General features: G+C 61.7%; 1 protein-coding gene and 1 long non-coding RNA gene across 51 annotated transcripts in view; one reads left to right on the top strand and one right to left on the bottom strand.

Annotated features, from left to right (window-relative positions):
• TNK2 (tyrosine kinase non receptor 2) overlaps positions 1-19,873 on the top strand; it is a 47,107-nt gene extending 27,234 nt beyond the window's left edge. For 9 of the 50 annotated variants that reach the window (XM_077991117.1, XM_077991112.1, XM_077991111.1 and 6 more), the window contains exons 5-15: positions 1,469-1,621; positions 2,434-2,711; positions 4,604-4,730; positions 5,128-5,274; positions 5,373-5,467; positions 11,363-11,557; positions 13,273-13,364; positions 14,819-16,167; positions 16,266-16,361; positions 16,511-16,638; positions 19,059-19,873. In XM_077991117.1, the coding sequence (XP_077847243.1) occupies positions 1,469-1,621; positions 2,434-2,711; positions 4,604-4,730; positions 5,128-5,274; positions 5,373-5,467; positions 11,363-11,557; positions 13,273-13,364; positions 14,819-16,167; positions 16,266-16,361; positions 16,511-16,638; positions 19,059-19,065 (2,667 nt within the window). In that variant the 3' untranslated portion in view covers positions 19,066-19,873. Of the gene's footprint in view, positions 1-1,468; positions 1,622-2,433; positions 2,712-4,603; positions 4,731-5,127; positions 5,275-5,372; positions 5,468-11,362; positions 11,558-13,272; positions 13,365-13,938; positions 13,984-14,818; positions 16,168-16,265; positions 16,362-16,510; positions 16,639-17,002; positions 17,127-19,058 lie in introns of all 50 variants that reach the window. The other 41 variants (XM_077991103.1, XM_077991113.1, XM_077991102.1 and 38 more) reach the window with 8 other exon arrangements.
• On the bottom strand, positions 578-6,785 carry LOC144338964 (uncharacterized). Its single transcript, XR_013413455.1, has 2 exons — positions 6,645-6,785; positions 578-1,628 (listed from the first exon to the last, which is right to left on the bottom strand). It is a non-coding gene; the product is annotated as an uncharacterized LOC144338964 (long non-coding RNA).
• Positions 19,874-20,720: the final 847 nt, after the last annotated feature.

Here is a 20,720-nt window from a genome sequence, read left to right as displayed (position 1 = left end):
TTTTATTTATTTTTTTGAGACGGAGTCTTACTCTTGCCCAGGCTGGAGTGTAATGGGCACGATCTCGGCTCCCTGCACCTTCTACCTTTCGGGTTCAAGCGATCCTCCTGCCTCAGCCTCCTGAGTAGCTGGGATTACAGGTGTGCGCCACCACGCCTGGCTAGTTTTTGTCTTTTTAGTAGAGATAGGGTTTCACCATGTTGGCCAGGATGGTCTTGAACTTCTGACCTCAGGTGATCTGCCCACCTTCGCCTCCTGAAGTGCTAGGATTACAGGTGTGAGCCACCACGCCCAGCCCATGCTCAGGTTTAACTAAGCACACTTATTATTTCAACTATAAAAATAATTTACTTATTATAAAAGTTTGGAAACTATTTGAAAAACAAAAAAAAAATCGCCTGTAATCCCATCACTAAGAGGAAGCAGAGTTGGCATTTCTGCCTCTTCCTCCTACTTTAGGTATTTTGTCGGATTTAGTTAAGATACAAATTCTGGATACAGCTTTTAAAATCTTGTTCTTCCTGGCATTGCATTTAACATTTTCCCCTCAGGATAACATGTGTGCACCACAGCATACAGTTCTGGTGTGACTGTTTCCTATGCAGAAGCCATGTTCTTACTGCCCAGGTCACGTCCGGTGCATTCCCGGCACCTCAGAGGGCTCCGCATGCCCTGTCCACTCAGTGCACCTGCGCCTTTCTCGAGGTGAGGCCGCTGTCAGTCAGTGCGCCTGCGCCCTTCTCCCGGGGAAGCCGCTGTCCACTCAGTGCGCCTGCGCCCTTCTCCCGAGGAAGCCGCCGTCCACTCAGTGCGCCTGCGCCCTTCTCGCGGGGAAGCCGCTGTCACTCAGCCCTTCTCCCGGGGAAGCCGCTGTGCTGACCTCTAGCTCCACGTTTGTTTTTGGCATTACATTTAAAGCATTTTCCTTCTACAGCAAAAGAACTTTTAATATTCCATTTTATGACCAGCCTGAGCAACATGGAGAAACCCTGTCTCTACTAAAAATACAAAATTAGCCAGGCATGGTGGTGCCTGCCTGTAATCCCAGCTACTCAGGAGGCTGAGGCAGGAGAATCACTTGAACTCGGGAGGTGGAGGTTGCAGTGAGCTGAGATCATGTCACTGCACTCCAGCCTGCATCTCAAAAAAAAAATAATCCATTTTATAACATTTGAATATTCTCTCATCATACTGGTTATCTCTTACTTTTTGGTTGGTATTTAAGCCCAGCATTCCCCCTGGAAGGGGAGGCATGGCCAACGATGGCTCCTGAGGGCCAGCCCTCTGCCCTTCTGCAGCCAGGCCTCCTGTAGAGCATGTAAGCCCAGGCACTGGTGGCGTGCTTACCCACCCAGATGAGCGGCTCGGAGGCGGGGATCGTTGAGCCGAGTTGGAGGGCGGAGCAGGTTGGCTCCGTGTGTCCGGGACCTGGCAGGTCCTGAGTCCTTGCACATCCTGCTGTGGACAGGTGAGTGTGGCTGTGAAGTGCCTGAAGCCCGACGTCCTGAGCCAGCCAGAAGCCATGGACGACTTCATCCGGGAGGTCAACGCCATGCACTCGCTCGACCACCGAAACCTCATCCGCCTCTACGGGGTGGTGCTCACGCCGCCCATGAAGATGGTGAGTGCTGTGGGCAGGAGCGGGTGGCAGGGAGAGGGCTGTGGTCCTAGACGTGTGGTGCAGTTACTCTCTCCATCCTGAGGTCAGAGGCGCCCTAGATCCTACTTTGGTCCCCCCACCTGATGGAGTAAAGGGGTTCACAAGGGCCCAGCCTGGTCCGGGCTGTGTCTGCTGCGGTCGGGTCTGGGTCTGCCTCTGGATTTGCTGGTGCTCAGTGTCAGAGAGTTACTCCCATGGGAGGGGCTGGCCATTGAGTTTAATTTGGGGAAATTATGTTTTATTATTTATTTATTTTGAGACAGAGTCTCGCTTTGTCGCCCAGGCTGGAGTGCACTGGCACGATCTCGGCTCACTGCAGCCTCCGCCTCCTGGGTTCAAGCGATTTTCCTGCCTCAGCCTCCCGAGTAGCTGGGAGTACAGCTGTGCGCTACTACGCCTGGCTAATTTTTGTATTTTTAGTAGAGAAGGGTGTTTCACCATGTTGGCCAGGCTGGTCTCAAACTCCTGACCTCAAATGATCCACCCGCCTCAGCCTCCCAAAGTGCTGGGATTATAGGCGTGAGCCACCAGGCCTGGCCAAGTTTTGGAATTTCTAGCCATTGCCTCTTTGAGCTCCTTCTCTCTGGGTATCAGTTTCCTACATTGTCTCGAGGGAGAGGCCTGAGAAACTGCAGGACTCCTAGAGGTCCCCAGACAGCAGGCCAGGAAGGAGTGTGCAGCCTGGTTCCGGAAGGGGGCTGGGGGCCCAGCGTGGCTGCTGAGAAGGGGCAGGGTCCTCCAGCTCATTCCTCCTGCCTCCTCCGTGACCTCAGGTGACAGAGCTGGCACCTCTGGGATCGTTGTTGGACCGGCTACGTAAGCACCAGGGCCACTTCCTCCTGGGGACTCTGAGTCGCTACGCTGTGCAGGTGGCTGAGGGCATGGGCTACCTGGAGTCCAAGCGCTTTATTCACCGTGACCTGGCTGCCCGCAATCTACTGTTGGCTACTCGCGACCTGGTCAAGATCGGGGACTTTGGGCTGATGCGAGCACTACCTCAGAATGACGACCATTACGTCATGCAGGAACATCGCAAGGTGCCCTTCGCCTGGTGAGGGGCAGGTGCTGCCAGCTCACAGAGTCCCTGCAGACCCCGGCCTCAAAGTTCTGGGGCTTTCTTGACCCACCACAGCCCCTGGTTTTGCTTGGGCCTGTCCTTGTCTGTTCTAAGCCTGGGGTGCCCTCCTTTGCACCCATTCACTCACCATCCATCTAGGAATTCTTGAGGGCCTGCATGCCAGGATCTGAGTGCTGGAAAGCACAGGGATAGATGCTGTGGGGCTCTCCAGGGGGCATTGCCGGGTGGGATATTACAGGGATAGATGCTGTGGGGCTCTCCAAAGGGCATTGCTGGGTGGGGTGTTACAGGGATAGATGCCGTGGCCTCACTAAGGGGCATTGCCGGGTGGGATGTTACAGGGATAGATGCTGTGGGGCTCTCCAGGGGGCATTGCTGGGTGGGGTGTTACAGGGATAGATGCTGTGTCCTCACCAAGGGGCATTGCTGGGTGGGGTGTTACAGGGATAGATGCTGTGGGGCTCTCCAAGGGGCATTGCCGGGTGGGATGTTACAGGGATAGATGCTGTGGGGCTCTCCAAGGGGCATTGCTGGGTGGTGTGTTACAGAGATAGATGCCGTGGCCTCACCAAGGGGCATTGCTGGGTGGGGTGTTACAGGGATAGATGCTGTGTCCTCACCAGGGGGCATTGCTGGGTGGGGTGTTAACAGGGATAAATGCCGTGGCCTCACCCAAGGGGCATTGCTCGGTAGGGTGTTCAAAGGCTTCCTGAAATGTCAGGGGAAGTTTGCCAGGGAAAGACTCGTTGGTAAGCATGTTGTAGGTGGAGCTAGCGGTAGACAGGCCCAGGCCACAGCAGGCCCTGTAGATGGGCCAGGGCTGCTCACCTGTGCACTGGGGGTGGTACTTGCCCTGGCCCCTCTGTGGGCTTATCCTCTGCTGAGACCATTGTGGTCCTCTGGTGCGAGAAGCACCCAAAGGACTGTGATCTGCCTGCTTTGAGGCGGGAAGGGTTATTCCAGTTCTGCTTGCCGAGCGGTGACTGTGGGCACCCCTTATGATCCAGAGCGCATGGCCATCTTAAGGAGCAGCTGGCTTTACCCCTAGGGTGAGCATAGGTCTTAGATTATGCCTGTCGTCCTGCAGTAATTTATAGCAGCCTCTTTTGTATTCAGGCATCCTGGTTTGCGTGGTAATGTATTAATACAGTTGCCTTTAAACAACACGATGAAGGGGGCGGGTTATTGTTCTCTTTTCACCGATGAGGATAATGAGCCTTAGAGATCTCGAGAGACTTTCCTGGCCCCATCCCCTTTGAGGGGCAGGGCTCGCTCTGGTTCCCTGTCTAGGTGCCACCCTCCTCTCTGCACCTCAGCCCACGCCGGGATGTCCGTGTCTAACCTCACCACAGTGGCGCTTCCCCCTCACCCGGGGGGTGCCCAGAACGAATGTATTTGGGTGAAGCCAGTATGACTGTTTCTACCCATTTTGGTTCTTCCCCAGGCCCTATCTGAATTTCCCACCCACTCCTTCCTGCCGAAGGACCCAAATCCCAGGATCCCGCCCCAAATCTGGGAATTGTCATCCTCCCACCACAGTCCGAAAACAGCCAGTGATCTTCTCTGCCTGCCCCGTCCTAGAGCCTCTGACCTCCTTCATTTCCCTGCTTCTCTGGCTGGGAAACTTCCCCTCCTCTTCCCACGCCAGGCTGCAGTGAGGAAGACACCTGGGCTTAGAGGATTTTCCCCAAGTCTGTGCACCATGTAGTCAAGGAGTCCTGCCCCTTCACACAGCGCCCCCAAGACCCACTGTTGAACGTGGCACGGGGTCACAACAAGTGTTCGCTGAATGAGTGTTTTAAGTCCCCGGGACGGATGCAAGTAGGGTGTTTGAGAGGGTTCTCTTTGACCCCTGCCTCTGCCAGGTGTGCCCCCGAGAGCCTGAAGACACGCACCTTCTCCCATGCCAGCGACACCTGGATGTTTGGGGTGACGCTGTGGGAAATGTTCACCTATGGCCAGGAGCCCTGGATCGGCCTCAATGGCAGTCAGGTGAGGCTGGGAGATGGGCCCCTATAGGGCTGGTGGGGTGAGTTCCATTCCCAGCTTGCAGCCTGGCCCTGCTGGAACTGCCTCTCACCCACGGACTCCCTCCTCCACGCCCCGTATCTGTATGGCCTCAGGGAGAGCCCAGCAAAGAGACGGGGAGGGAAAAGCTGGGGCCTGCCCTCCTCTTCTAGCCCTTGCCACATCCACTCGCTCCGAGGCCCCAGACCTGGGAAGAAGGGTCTAGGGCTCTGGAGAGGGCCCCTCCCGGGCAGGCAGATCCCTTCTGTGGAGGCCAGGCACGGCAGCAGCTGCTGCAGCTGTGGATAGGCCGGAGGGAAGGCGGGAAGTGAAGGGCTGGGTGCTCTGTCTGTCTTCAAACGCTGCACCTTCTCACCTTCAGATCCTGCATAAGATCGACAAGGAGGGGGAGCGGCTGCCCCGGCCTGAGGACTGTCCCCAGGACATCTACAACGTCATGGTCCAGTGCTGGGCTCACAAGCCGGAGGACAGACCTACATTTGTGGCCCTGCGGGACTTCCTGCTGGAGGTGAGGGACAGGTCAGCCCAGGAGAGCTGGGGTGTCCAAGCGGAGGGGCTACCCAGGCGTCAGTCCCAGAGCTGGCAGTGACCTTTCTCTTCCCCCAGGCCCAGCCCACGGACATGCGGGCCCTTCAGGACTTTGAGGAGCCAGACAAACTGCACATCCAGATGAATGACGTCATCACCGTCATCGAGGGAAGGTAGGGAGTGCAGGGCTGGGCCCGCCCTGGGATCGCTTGAAGGGCACAGGTCAGAGGGGCCTGTGGACAGATCTCTTTGGCCTCCAAGATTCCCTTGGCCACACACAGGCTGGTGGTTGGGCCTGAACCCTGCAGTGTGAGGGGAGGACAGGCCTGCCTCCGTCTCCCTAGTGCCTTTCCCTGCGCAGCTTCTCTCCACCACCCTTTCCCACTGGGCTCCAGCCCTGGCTCTGTGGTTGGGCCAGGCTGCCTTTATGGAGGGGTAGGGAGTGGCCTGGCCTGGCCTGGGTCGCAGCAGAGCTCTGGACTCCCGTGCTTCCTCCTCTGCTCCTCCCTGGCACAGGGCCTCAGCCTTCCGCCTGGGTGCCTTTCAGTAGCTGAAGCAGCCCAGCCTGCCCTCTTGCCAGCTTTCCATCCTTCCTGCTGAGCCCACTACGCGCTCCCAGGCCTGCCTCCAGCCTCTGGGCCTCTCTTCCCATCTCCCCTTGGGGAGACCCTCTCTGTACCTAACCCTCCTGCCACAGCCTCTGCAGAGCCCCTGTCTTCCACCCGAGCCCCGCAGTTCTAGCGCCTGCCCTGAGGCCCCACCCACTGCTGACCCTGCCTTCTGCTAGCTGATCCCCAGGGCGTCTGAGGAACTGGTGGGGGCAGGGCAGGCGTGAGGTGCCTTTGAGGCAGGGGAGTATTGAGGACCAGGAAGAGGCGTGAAGTGGAGGAAATTCCCTGTGCTCTCAGCTCCTGTGACTCAGGCCAGGCAAGGAGGGGGTGGGGCTGCTTCCCAGGAAGCCTCTTCCACCTACACTACGGGTTTTAGGGGTCTGCAGCCTTCGGCGCAATCCCGTGCCTCTTGGGGGCACAGGGAGGAGACCTGGGGGGCTGCGTGGAGTGTGACCTGCACCACTGTGGCCCCGACACCCCGAGCCTTCCCAGGCCTGGCTCCCTCACCTTTGGGCCCAGGGTCCGGGAACAGGAATGACATACTGAGACTGCAGGGCCTGTGGTTGGGGGTGTTATTCTGGGGAAGAAAGCAGAAGGTTCTAGAAAGAGAGGCTTGGCGACAGGAGGCACACAGTCTGCGGGTTTGGAGCGGAGAGGTCAGGGATGGGATTGCAAGCGTGGCGCTCCGGGGAGCATTCTGGAAATAGGAAGATTAAGTGTGGGGGTCCCCTGGAGGTACCTGGCAGGGCCTCCAGCCCAAAGTTCAGCCCCACGTCCATGTCTGCCTCCACGAGCCGGAGAACCGTTGGCCTGGCCCCTCTTGTGCTGCCGCCGGAGCCCCAGATCTTTACCGCCCGCTTCCCTTGCTCAGCAGGAGCCTGTGTGCCTGCCAGTGTCCCCAGGGGTGACTCGGAGTGGCCTGTGTTTGGGGCGTGTGTCTCTGGAGCTGGTGCTTTAGGTCACCGACGGGGCAAGGCGGGCAGAGGGAGGGGCCGGGAGCGGCTGCTCCCGGGAGGATTGTGGGTGCGCCCTGCCCTGCCCTGCCCTTCCGTCGAAGGCTCCTGTTAGCCCCAGCCGCTGGTTCCCTGTGGCTGCTGCTGGGGGCTGCTTCCCCAGGGCCACCAGCCCTGGCTTGGACCACAGCACCTGCCCTCTGTGCCTGAAGCTGCTCAGGAGGTGGGAGGTGAGGGGCAGGAGGCCACAGCAGCTGGTGAGGCTTGGGAGCGGGCCTGGGTGTCAGTGGTGGCAGAGCTTGACTCTGCCCCTTGTTTTCTCAGTCCCGGAATATCTCCGTGTTTGTGTGACTGCCTCCGTCTCCATGTCTCCGGGCAGATGCTCTGTCTGTCTTTGGGCCTGGCTTTGCACATGTGGGTCTCTGTGTTTGGGCCTCCCTCCTAGCCTGGCCTTCTCTTCGCAGTGACTTCCCGCTTGCCGTGTCCAGCGTTTGTTTCCTGGTATGGAGTCGGGGAGGCCACCTGCCCCAGCTCTGAATCTAGGCTCAGTCCTTCTCAGGGTACTAGGCTGTGGGCAGAGGGAAGACACCTAGGTGTTTCGTGCTCTGTCTAGATTTGGAGACACAGTTGATGACTGGTCTTTCCTGGGGGCTCATTTGGAGGAAGGGATGGCTGGCAGCACTTCTGTTCCGCATACAGAGCGGGTGTTGGGATCCGTTGCGGGTCGTTGGCCTGGTCTGGCCCTGGAGCCTCGGCTTCCTGTTGGGGTGGGAGCCAGGCATCCTGGTTATCCCTCCAGGCCTGGGCGCCTGGGACCCCCAGAGAGAAGAGCGGGCGGGCGTTGTGAACAGAATGTCCGGCATTGGTTGAGCCATTTCTGGACTACCTCTGGCCAGGACGGGAACACGGTGCTGAGATTTCCAGAGCTGGGGTAGCCTCAGGCAGTTCTCAGCGCCCGGCCTCTGTTTTCCATCTTGTCAACCCCAGAGACGCTGACCAGAGGCCCAGGGGCAGCAGGAGGTAGAAGGTTCACGCTGGAGGTGTTGGGCCCTTTGCCTGCTTCCCCGGGAAGTCCGCACCTGCCCCTGCTTCAGTCACGCCTGGTGGCAGCCCTGGCCCTCCCATGGCCGCAGGGACTCTGGCCTGTTGGTGGCCGGAGAGAGAGGGCGCGGACAGGGTGGGCCTGGAGGGAAGGGCTGGCCTCAGTCCCCTCTGGGCTGCTGGTGCCTCGGCCACAGTGAGCCTCACACGGATGTGTGTGGGCTGTGAGAAGCGACACTGGTCCTCTTGGGGGAGAAGCTGCCTGGGAATGTGCTTGGGTGTGACCCTGAGGGGTGTTTCTTGCACACATTCTCTGCCTCTTACTCTCCTTCCCCCAGGAGCAAGCATGTTTTCTGGAGTGGCCAGGACTCCCAGCAGCCGTGGGGGCTCTCGCCTCGGCCACGCCTGTGCTAAGGGAGGTGGGCTTGGTGTCTCCTTTCCCTCGAACAAGTGGGTCCCAGAGGAGGCTTGTGTGCCAGGAGCTGGGCAGTGCTGGTGGAAGGGAAAGGCCAGAGGGAGTGGCCTCCTGCCTTGGGCACCAGTCTTGCTCTGAGCGAGGTCTCCGCCTCAGCTGCATTCTCACCTGGTTAAGGAGCGCCCCTGAAGAGGTGGAGACCAGAGTCCAGCAGTCCAGCCTCTGGCCCGGGGCCGCCACCAGGGAGCCCGTGGGTGTAGCAGGAGAGCCGCAGCCGGGCTGGTGCCGGGGTTCCTCCCCTGCGGGCCGCCGCGGGAGGCTGTGTGTGCCTGTGCTGGGGAGCCGTGGCTCTGCTCCTTCGAGTAGCCCAATTTTTCGGATGGGACTTGTCCCTTCCCGGGTGTTGTCCTCTCTCCTTCCTTCCCACCCTGCAGGCAGGGTGGGAATCACAGGGTGGCTGTGTGTGGTGGGGCCGGGCCAGTGGCCCTGTGTATGGGAGGCTGGGCAGGGGGAGCCTCCTGCCTCCCCGCGCCCCCCGCCCTCCCTGCGCCTCCCCACGCCTCCCCACGCACCCCCAGGCCCCCAACCTCCCTGCGCCCCCCCCCCAGCCTCCACGTGCCTCCCCGCGCCCCCCCCCGGGGCCCCAACTTCCCTGCGCCTCCCCCACCGTGCCTCCAGGCGCCCCCCTCCACGCGCCACCCCCCGCCCCTCCACGTGCCTCCCCGCGTCCCCCCGGGCCCCCAACCTCTCTGAGCCTCCCCCCTGCGCCTCCACTCGCCCCCCTCCACGCACCCGCCCCCCGCGCCTCCCCGCGCCCCCCCAGACCCTCAACCTCCCTGCGCCTCCACCACGCGCCGCCCCCGGCGCCTCCACGTGCCTCCCCGCACCCCGCCCCCGGCCCCCAACCTCCCTGCGCCTCCCCACCTCGCGCCTCCATATGCCTCCCCGTGCCCCCCCCGGCCCCCAACCTCCCTGCGCCTCCCCACCTCGCGCCTCCATATGCCTCCCCGTGCCCCCCCCCGGCCCCCAACCTCCCTGCGCCTCCCCACCTCGCGCCTCCATATGCCTCCCCGTGCCCCCTCCGGCCCCCAACCTCCCTGCGCCTCCCCACCTCGCGCCTCCATATGCCTCCCCGTGCCCCCCCCGGCCCCCAGCCTCCCTGCGCCTCCCCACCTCGTGCCTCCATATGCCTCCCCGTGCCCCCCCCGGCCCCCAACCTCCCTGCGCCCCCACCACGCGCCGCCCCCCGAGCCCTCTGCCTCCCTGCGCCTCCTCCCGTGCCTCCATGTACTCCCCGCCTCCACGTGCCCCCCCCCAGGCCCCCAACCTCCCTATGCCTCCCCCCAACTCCTCCAGGCGCCCCCCTCCCCCCCTCCATACACCCCCCGCCTCCACGAGCTTCCCTGGGCCCCCCTCCCCTCACCTCCCACCCCCCCGCGGACTGTGGTGCTCTCCGGTTTGACTTTGGTCTCTGGGATGGGCTGTTGCCGGAGTTGAGCCGCTCCAGCCAGGCCTGGTCACCTCACAAGGCTGTGGGTCTGGGTGCCCACGCGTTGCTGCCTTCTCCATCCTCTCTCCCGGGCCTGACTGTGTTTCAGAGGAGCCCTTCCTCAGGCTTTGGCCCTGGGACAGGTGACGCGGGGGTTGGTGGGGAGGGTGTGCAGTGTGGTGCCACACGTGTCCACCCCAGCAGCACGGGACTGTCACCGCCCCCCCTGCGCAGACTCTGCCCAGCGCATCACTTATGAGCAAGTCCAGCGCGGAGGCGGGAGCCTCACAGCCTGTCACAGCCTTCGGGTGTCAGGAGTGTCTCGCGGGAGCCCTGTGCTTCCTGGTGTGCCTTCCCTACCCCAGCCGGGCCCCAGCCCCGGCCCCGGCTTAGGCTGTAGCAGCAGAGGTTTTGTGTCTGAGGTCAGAGGGGACTGAGGTCAGAGGGGGACTGAGGTCAGGGGGGACTGAGGTCAGGGGGGACTGAAGTCAGAGGGGACTGAGGTCAGGGGGGGACTGAGGTCGGGGGGGACTGAGGTCGGGGGGGACTGAGGTCAGAGGGGGACTGAGGTCAGCGGGAGACTTAGGTCAGCGGGGACTGAGGTCAGGGGGGACTGAGGTCAGGGGGGACTGAGGTCAGAGGGGGACTGAGGTCAGAGGGGGACTGAGGTCGGGGGGGACTGAGGTCGGAGGGGGACTGAGGTCAGGGGGGGACTGAGGTCAGAGGGGGACTGAGGTCAGAGGGGGACTGAGGTCAGAGGGCACTGGCAGCCCCACTGTCTGCTCACTGTGTGAGTACTGAGTTCCCTTTTGGACTTCTTGTTTTAAGACACAAGTAGAGCACCTCCTGAGGAGACGGGGAGGCTCCTGCAGGCCTGCCAGGAGGTGATAGAAACTGCCGGAAGCATGTGAAGTGGTGGGGAGAAGGCCTTGAGTTGCCCGGAGTGCTTCTAGACTCTCACGGGTCTGCAATGCAGGAGGCAGGTTGTAGTTGGAGGTCTGGCCCCCAGCCTAGTGCAAGGCCCTCGGTGTCCTGACACCCCCACACCTCTCAGAACTCCTGGAACCCAGCCGAGGAGTGAAAGCCAGTGGCCAGAAGAGGACTGGGGCCCGGCCTTGCCAGGGGACTGACTGGGGAGCGAGGAGGAGCTGTGGTTGGGGCACTGGTCCCGCAGACCTGAAAGCTGGGTTTGGGTCCCGGGATCTTTCTGGTAACCGTAGACAGGTCATGTTGCCTGCTGCAGCAGCGTGCCTCCTTATTTGCCAACCGTGGGGAAAGTGCCTGCTGCAGCAGCCTCCAGCGTGCCTCCTTATTTGCAAACTGTAGGGAAAGCTGCCTGACCCACCTAGAGAGTTGAGGGTAAGGCCGTGTGCAAACAGGCCTGTACGCGGCATGGTGGGTCACGGGGGCTGTGGGGGAGGAGGGCCGGTGGCAGACAGTCTGGTCCTGAGGCCTGAGCCCCATCCTCGTTCTGCCACAGTGGCCAGGGTGTGAGGAGGGTCCCAGTGCCGGGGCTGCCCGCCACGCCTCGAGTTCACTGTGCCATCTCTGTCGGGCAGGGCCGAGAACTACTGGTGGCGTGGCCAGAACACGCGGACGCTGTGTGTGGGACCCTTCCCTCGCAACGTGGTGACCTCCGTGGCCGGCCTGTCAGCCCAGGACATCAGCCAGCCCCTGCAGAACAGCTTCATCCACACGGGGCATGGCGACAGCGACCCTCGCCACTGCTGGGGCTTCCCAGACAGGATTGACGAGTGAGTACCGGACGGGGACGGGTGCCCCGCTCGGGACTCCAGGGCCCTCAGCACGGCACGCGTAGGCGGAACCTGTTCTGCACCTTTCGCTCGGGCTTCAGCCCCCGACCCGCCACCCGCGACCCTCCCCTCCTCACCCCTGGCCTTACTCTCGGGAAGCTGGAACCCTAGAAAGCCCAGCCTGGTGGGGATTCTCCCGGGGAACGTGCTTTCCCTGCCGTTTTCAAGCTTCAGGGGCCGATCTCCTAACTCCGAGACTGACTTCATCTGTGAAATGGGTCCACCCCCCGATGAGGGGAGGGCTGTAAATTCACTCTGAATTAGAACGTGCTGCTCAGAGGCAGGGGTCCTGAGAGAAGCTTTCCTGCCCATCACAGATGAAAGTAGGGTCAGGAGCTTCTGAGGATGGACTCCTGTTTGGTGGAAAGGTCTCCGGAGCCACAGCTGTAACCCCTCTTGGGACCCGGGCCTTAGGAAAATGGACTTGGGAGGAACCCGGTGGAAGCTGCTGAGGGGCAGAGCTTCTCCCGTGACCCCCCCGTGACCCCCTGTGACCCCTGCACGCGAGCAGTGGTTTTCCTTTTCCTGCCGGTGGTGCCAGAGTCCTGGAGACTTGAGCCCACTGGCTCGGGCCCTGGGGATGTGTGCAGGTGCACGTGGGAGTGAGCCTGCTTCCCAGAACCACAGCAGGACTGGGGACCTTGGGGACTGCAGAGGGAATGTTAGGTGGCAGGTCTGCCTCCCCACCGCACAGTGCAGAGCTCACTCCATACCTGGGAGGGGCGCTGCCTCCTGTATAAGAGGATAAGGCCACTGAGGGGCATCTGGGAAGGACACACAGAATCGGTCACTTCGGGATGCTACACCCCAGGGAGGCCCTGGAAGCTGCTTCCGCCAGGCCTCCAAGCCTCTTGCTGGCCACAGGGGGATTCCAGGTCCCTGGCCTCTGCAGCCCTTCTCCTGCTGACTTCTGATACTCTGGTCTGTCCTGAGAGGCATGGAAAGCAGGGGCCTCCAGCCACCGGACCCCACACACCAGAACCCCAGGCTCACAGGGCTCAGCCCATGCGTTTTGCCTAAAAAGCCCAGCAAGGGCCTGAGGCTTGGGGTGAAAGGTTGCAGACACCTCCGGGAGAGGCTGGTGCCCTCTGCCCCACTCCCTCCTGGCACGCCGTGGCCAGCCCAGCCCCATTCCTCCGGGCTTTAATCAGCCCCAGTGACTAAGTCTTAGATACTGACGGTTGGTGCAGGGACGGAGGGTGGATCCGCAGCAGGACAGGTGGCCCAGCCTCTCCTGCACCTCCTGGCCACCCTGGCCGGGCACCATAGCTGGATGCCTCGTTCTCAGGCCCCCCATCGTGGCCTGCAGGACGGAAGTGTGTGCCCTCCTGCGGCTGCCTGGTGTGGGCTAGGGGCCTGGGGTTGTTGAGGACCACCTCTGCCCTTGTAGGGTACAGTTGGAGCCCCTGAAGTCCTAGGCTTTCCATCCTGGGGTCAGATGTCCTTTCTCTGCCCTCTCTCCAGGACACCGTGGTGTCCCTCGTCTGGTTCCAGCTGAGATGAGTGGTCAGGGTCTGTGGACTGGGAGGCGGGAGGCCTGCGCTCCAGACCTAAGACTACACCCGGTTTCCTCCAGGAGGGGGGGGTTCCGATAAGATTCTGCCACCCCTCCACATGCTTCCCCTGCTCTCCTGACCTGGCTCTCTCCCCCACAGACTGTATCTGGGAAACCCCATGGACCCCCCCGACCTGCTGAGCGTGGAGCTGAGCACCTCCCGGCCCCCCCAGCATCTAGGAGGGGTAAAAAGTAAGATCTCCTCTGCTCCTTGGTGTCCCTGATTCATTGGCTGCTCAGGAAGGAGCACTGTGTTCACAGGCCACCCCAAGCCTGCTCCTCTGGCTCTGGGGACAGTGGGGTCAGGGCAGCAGGCGGGACAGCTGTGTCCCTGGCTCTGGCTGGGCGTGGGGTGGAAGACAGGCAGCTGTTTCCGCCGAGGTGGGCCTCCTCAGGCTGGGTCTGCAGCAGCCCCGTCCGCCCCGGCGTCCTTCCTCCCTCCTTCCACGGCCGAGCTCAGATCCTGGCTTTCCTCACTTCCCCCTAATCCTGCTCTCCTGTCCCAAGCCAAACCCCCCCCGATGGTCCGGCTCTGCCTGGAGCCTCCTCCATCTCCCGGTCCTCTGCCTGTCATACCAGACTGCCGTGTTCCTTATCCTGCCGCCCGCGGCCTCCCGTGTGCTGGGGGCTTGTACGTTCACTCGCCCCCATTCACTTCTCTCCCTTCCTCTCTCTCCACACTCTGCCCTCTCGTCCGGCCGTCTTCCTCCCTTGTCCTCTGTCCTGTTCCGTCCCTCTCCCCCTGTCCGCATGGCCTTTCTTGCAGGGGAGCCTCCACCTCGCCCACCTCAGCCTGCCTTCTTCACTCAGAGTAAGTGGGGCTGCTCCCGATGCCTCGGCCCCCGCCCCCGCCCCCTCTCTCTCACTCCTCTCCTGGAAGGTACAGAGCCCGGGCAGCTGGGTGGGCGGGGAGGCTGGTGTGTGCTGTGAGCTTCCGCGGCTGGCCTGGCCTAGCATGCCTGCCTCCTCCGGCCTGCCCCCCAGAGTCTGGGCTTTGGAGCACGAGTGTGGCGCTGGCTTCCGCCTCGGCCTCACTCCCTCTCAGACCTGCCTGGGCTTTTGGAGCACGAGTGAGGCTGAGGCTTTCACTTCCTCTCAGACCTGCCTGGGCTTTTGGAGCACGAGGGTGGCCCTGGCTTCCGCCTCGGCCTCACTGCCTCTCAGACCGGCGGGCACTGTCTGGGCTTCGTGGCGGTTGGTCAGGAGCGCTGTCCTCTCCAAGGATAGTTCCTATGGCCCTGATGGCAGGAGGCGGCTCCGTGCCTGCACTAATGGTGTGCCGTGACGGGGGCGGGGGTGAGGGCTTACTAACTCGCTGGGGCCCGGGCGCAGAGCTGCCAGGGTCTTGTGCTGATGGAGGGAGCGACGGGCAGGAGCCAGTGTTGCTTGCTCCAGCTCAGGTGGAGGGAGGCGGGGCTCGTGGGCCCACACGGGGCTGCCTGCTGGGCAGAGCAGATTCCGCCCTCCTGATCGAGGGGTCGGAGGTGCACTGAGAACCTGGCAGCCAATGGCTGACCTCAGACCTCGGGGCGAACTGGGAGTGGAGGGTTGCTGGGGGACACTCGGATTTCTTTCCCATGTGCCACCTCCCCTGTGCCCCTGACCCGGCCTGACTGCCTTCCTTTGGGGTCTCCCTTTCCTCACAGAACCAACGTATGACCCTGTGAGCGAGGACCAGGACCCCCTGTCCAGCGACTTCAAGAGGCTGGGCCTGCGGAAGCCAGGCCTGCCTCGAGGGCTGTGGCTGGCAAAGCCCTCAGCACGGGTGCCGGGCACCAAGGCCGGCCGAGGCAGCGGGGCCGAGGTCACGCTCATTGACTTTGGTGAGGAGCCCGTGGTCCCGGCCCTGCGGCCCTGTGCGCCCTCCCTGGCGCAGCTGGCCATGGACGCCTGCTCCCTGCTGGACGAGACCCCGCCTCAGAGCCCCACGCGGGCACTGCCCCGGCCCCTGCACCCCACGCCTGTGGTGGACTGGGATGCCCGCCCGCTGCCCCCTCCGCCCGCCTACGACGATGTGGCCCAGGATGAGGATGACTTTGAGGTCTGCTCCATCAACAGCACCCTGGTGGGCATGGGGGTCCCTGCTGGGCCCAGCCAGGGCGAGACCAACTACGCTTTTGTGCCTGAGCAGGGGCGGCCGCCCCCTCCCCTGGAGGACAACCTGTTCCTCCCGCCCCAGGGTGGGGGCAAGCCGCCCAGCTCTGCACAGACCGCAGAGATCTTCCAGGCGCTACAGCAGGAGTGCATGAGGCAACTGCAGGTTCCGGCCGGCTCCCTGACCCCCTCTCCCAGCCCAGGGGGTGACGACAAGCCCCAGGTGCCCCCCCGGGTACCCATCCCCCCTCGGCCCACGCGCCCACACGTCCAGCTGTCTCCAGCCCCCTCGGGCGAGGAGGAGACGGGCCGGTGGCCTGGACCTGCCTCCCCTCCCCGGGTACCTCCGCGGGAGCCCCTGTCCCCTCAAGGCTCGAGGACACCCAGCCCCCTGGTACCACCTGGTAGCTCCCCACTGCCACCCCGACTCTCAAGCTCACCTGGGAAGACCATGCCCACCACCCAGAGCTTTGCCTCAGACCCCAAGTACGCCACCCCCCAGGTGATCCAGGCGCCTGGCCCGCGGGCCGGTCCCTGCATCCTGCCCATTGTCCGGGATGGCAAGAAGGTCAGCAGCACCCACTATTATTTGCTGCCTGAGCGGCCGTCCTACCTGGAGCGCTACCAGCGCTTCCTGCGTGAGGCCCAGAGCCCCGAGGAGCCGGCCCCCCTGCCTGTGCCCCTGCTGCTGCCCCCACCCAGCACCCCGGCCCCCGCCGCCCCCACGGCCACCGTGCGGCCGATGCCCCAGGCTGCCTCGGACCCCAAGGCCAACTTCTCCACCAACAACAGCAACCCAGGGGCCCGACCACCAGCCCCGAGGGCCACTGCTCGGCTGCCACAGAGGGGCTGCCCTGGGGACGGGCCAGAGGCGGGCCGGCCAGCAGACAAGATCCAGATGGTGAGCACCCAGCCTGGCTGTGGGTGAGGTGGGGCAGGGCCCAAGGGGCCTGGAGCAGTGGGCCCTCGTGGTGCTGACGGGGGTGGGGGTGTGCCCAGCTGCAGGCCATGGTGCATGGGGTGACCACAGAGGAGTGCCAGGCGGCCCTGCAGAGCCACGGCTGGAGCGTGCAGAGGGCTGCCCAGTATCTGAAGGTACCACCTCTTGCTCGCTCTGGCTTTTAGGGACCCTGAAGCCTGGTTCTGCTGCCCCCAGCCCCCCGCCCCCTGGCTCCAACTCTCCTCTTCCCCACCCTAGTTGGTGCCCTGGGTCCGCGTGTCCATGGCACCACCCTTACCCCCAGGTGGAGCAGCTCTTCGGGCTGGGCCTACGGCCCAGAGGGGAGTGCCACAAAGTGCTGGAGATGTTCGACTGGAACCTGGAGCAGGCCGGCTGCCACCTTCTGGGCTCCTGGGGCCCTGCCCACCACAAGTGAGTGAGCCCCACAGTCTGCCCCGCTCCGTGCCCCAGGAGGGTTGTCCCAGAGCCTGCCATGCTGGGAGGAAGCCCAGCACCTCGCAGGCCACTCCCGGCCAGGGAGACACGGCTCTCCAGCTGCGGGAGGGAGGCGTGCACGGGGCTCAGGAAATCGTTTCTCCTAAATGTGTTTATTTGGACATATTAGCCACTTGGTTTTCAAACGAGTACAAGAGGGAATTGGAGCCTCTCCAGTTGAAGGGACCTTGCTCCCCTAGCACCTGCAGCGACCCTGAGCGGTTCCAGGGAACGGTGCTTTAGGGCCCCGTGATTTACACACCTCTGTCTCACCTCTGTGTTTCCGTATTTCTGTTTAAAGTAACATTTAAAATTTCAATGTTGGCCGGGCACCGTGGCTCATGCCTGTAATCCCCAGCACTGTGGGAGGCCAAGGAGGGAGGATCACCTGAGGTCAGGAGTTCGAGACCAGCCTGGCCAACATGGTGAGACCCCGTCTCTACTAAAAATACAAAATTTAGCTGGGTGTGGTGGCGGGCACCTGTAATCCCAGCTACTCGGGAGGCTGAGGCAGGAGAATGGCTTGAACCTGGGAGGCGGAGATTGCTGTGAGCTGAGATGGCACTACTGCACTCCAGCCTGGGCAACAGCGAGACTCTTGTCTCCAAAAAAAAAAAAAAAAAAAAAAAAAAATTTTTTTCACTAAAAAGAAAATGTATTGTCTTTCCTGTAAAAGGTTTATATTATAGTGTAATAAAATATAGACATTTAAAATATATACATATATAAATATACTTTACACATTATGTAAATATGTATGTGAGAGTGCTGCCAAAGCAAAAAGCAGTGAACTGAGGTCAGATGGGTGGAGCCAGCATCATGGCAGGAGGTGGGGCTGACACGGGCCAGGCCCTGGAGACGGCAGCTCAGTCAGGGCCTGCTGCCCTTGTCCCAGCCACGTGGCCTGTGCGTGGCGCTGAGTTTCTCCATATGTAAAGTGTGTAGATAATAGTGCCCACCCTAGGTTGGGCACGGTGGCTCACGCCTGTAATCCCAGCACTTTGGGAGGCCGAGGCGGGCGGATCACGAGGTCAGAGATCGAGACCATCCTGGCTAACATGGTGAAATCCCGTCTCTACTAAAAATACAAAAAACTAGCCGGGCGTGGTGGCGGGCACCTGTAGTCCCAGCTACTCGGGAGGCTGAGGCAGGAGAATGGCGTAAACCCGGGAACCAGAGCTTGCAGTGAGCCGAGATCGCGCCACTGCACCCCAGCCTGGACGACAGAGCAAGACTCCGTCTCAAAAAAATAAAATAAAAAAATAGTGCCCACCCTGTGGACGGGACTGGCGCGATGGATGGGGGGTGTGTCTGTCACATCACGCACAGCATGCCTGGCACGAGGACACAGGCACCCTGTGTCCCCCGTCTGTCTCATACTGTCTCGGGTGGTTCTTACTGATTTACACCCGGGACGCAGGCACCCCGTGTCTCCCGTCTGTCCCATACTGTCTCGGGTGGTTCTTACTGATTTACACCCGGGACGCGGGCACCCCGTGTCCCCCGTCTGTCCCATACTGTCTCAGGTGGTTCTTACTGATTTATACCTGGGACACAGGCACCCTGTGTCCCCCGTCTGTCCCATACTGTCTCAGGTGGTTCTTACTGATTTACACCCGGGACGCAGGCACCCCGTGTCCCCCGTCTGTCCCATACTGTCTCGGGTGGTTCTTACTGATTTACACCCGGGACGCAGGCACCCCGTGTCCCCCGTCTGTCTCATGCTGTCTCGGGTGGTTCTTACTGATTTACACCCGGGACGCGGGCACCCCGTGTCCCCCGTCTGTCCCATACTGTCTCAGGTGGTTCTTACTGATTTATACCTGGGACACAGGCACCCTGTGTCCCCCGTCTGTCCCATACTGTCTCAGGTGGTTCTTACTGATTTACACCCGGGACACGGGCACCCCGTGTCCCCCGTCTGTCCCATACTGTCTCGGGTGGTTCTTACTGATTTACACCCGGGACGCGGGCACCCCGTGTCCCCCGTCTGTCTCATGCTGTCTCGGGTGGTTCTTACTGATTTACACCCGGGACGCGGGCACCCCGTGTCCCCCGTCTGTCTCATGCTGTCTTGGGTGGTTCTTACTGATTTGCATCCACTTAGGCTTGGGCTTTTTCGCACCGGTCGTCCGCAGATTCTCTAATACGCAGGAGTGCTAGTTAATTTACTCATCGTTTATTAACGTACAGAGAAAGGACATCCAGGATGATAAATGTCACAGTTCTTGCCGGGCACTGCCAGCTTCCAGTGGTGTTCCCTGGCACCAGGAGGCAGCGACTCCTGCGGCTCCCGGTACCCGCCCCGCTGACCTTTCTGTAACCTGTGTAACTGCTGGTGGTTTCCCATTCTGCAGGCGCTGAGACGTGTCTGGAGAGCCAGAGGACCTGGCTGAAGGAATCGCCTGAGCCTGTCCATCCACCAGGGGTGGGGAGATGCTCCCATCCAGGCCTGGAGGACCTGCTGCTCCCTGTTGCTCCTGGGGACGGAGCAAGGCCAAGGCTGCGGGAGGCTGGGAGCCCCGCCCTGCCCATCCCTCCCGCACCAGCGCTGTCCCTGCAGACTTTGGTTCGGTGCCCCAGCCAAGATGAGGAAGGGGCCCGGTGAAGACAGGCCTGGGGGCTGCCCCAGCAGGCTCTGGGTATGACCTGCCTCTGGCCTGGGTCCTGGGTGGGGCCTGTGGCTGGAGTAGTGCCCCCAGGCCCTGCCCTGGGTGACCAGACGGGGAGGAAACCTGACTGGACCTGGGCAGGCAGGATGTGTTGGCCACAGGGAGAGGCGGACCAGCACCCGGTAGGACCTCCTAGGACTGGGCCTTCTTCCAGGGGGCCCCTGGCAGGCAGTTGGGGTGTCGGGCAGAATGTGACGTGTGGCCTCACCATGGACTTGAATGGGACTTGGCTGGCCTCAGGATCTTGTGCCTGGAAATAGCCTGAGGTGGCTCAGGAGGCAGAGAAAGGGCGCCAGACCATTCTCTGGCGGGGACCAGGGCCCAAGGCCCCAGGGCTGGAAGGAGACCAAGGGGCAGCCGCCCTGGAGGGACATCAGTGCTTCCTCTTCCACCCAACTTCCCGTGCGGTTCCACGTTTTCCCACCAGCCTGTCGGTTGCTGCCCCAGCATTCGGTACCTGCTTCTTCCAGAGAAATAAAGTTAGTTTCTATTTTATGTTACTTACTTGCACCTGCCTGTTCCTTTGCCTGTTGGTCAGCAAGCTCCAGCCCCAAGTGAGGCTCCCCGGGCCACCAGCATCAGCTCCGGGCGGCTGGCCTCGTGGCACCACCTGGAGGCAGCGGGAGGGCGTGCAGCCCCGGACACCGGGAGGCGTCTCCCCTTACACAGCCGGCAGCCGGGCCAGAGTCCCCACCGGTCTGGTCAGTGACTTTCACAGGGCCTGGATCTCTGTAAGGCACAGGGCCTGGATCCCTGTGGGGCTCAGGGCCTGGATCCCTGTGGGGCTCAGGGCCTGGACTTCATTTGCTGTATGGAGTTCTGTAAGGCGGGATATATGCTGCAGGAGAGAGCACAGCAACTCAGTTACACGGAGCCAAGCCAGAAATGTTAGGAACAAGGAGCCCTTCAGTATGTTAGGCATTTTAATTTTGTTTTTCTGAATAACTCATATATTCACCCGGTTCAAAATTGAAAAGGTGCTGAAGAGTGTACAGTGAAATGACCCACCCCAGCCGTCCACTTCCCCAGCCCAGAGACGCCTGTGTCACCAGTTTCTTGTGTAGTGCCTGTTGTTGTTTTTGTTTTTTTACTTAACAGTATTTTGAAGAATTCCATAGCAGTATTGAATGTGCTTCCCCATTCTTTTTTTTTTGAAACAGAGTTTTGCTCTTGTTGCCCAGGCTGGAGTGCAGTGGCGTGATCTCTGCTCACAGCAACCTCTGCCTCCCAGGTTCAAGCGATTCTCCTGCCTCAGTGTCTGAGTAGCTGGAACTACAGGCGCCGCCACCACTCCCGGCCAATTTTTGTATTTTTAGTAGAGATGGGGTTTCTCCATGTTGGCTAGGC

Source organism: Macaca mulatta, chromosome 2 (genome assembly GCF_049350105.2).
Source record: "Macaca mulatta isolate MMU2019108-1 chromosome 2, T2T-MMU8v2.0, whole genome shotgun sequence".
NCBI lineage: Eukaryota > Metazoa > Chordata > Mammalia > Primates > Cercopithecidae > Macaca > Macaca mulatta.
The sequence above is the reverse complement of the archived record's forward strand: the minus strand, read 5'-3'. Positions and strand labels throughout refer to the sequence as shown.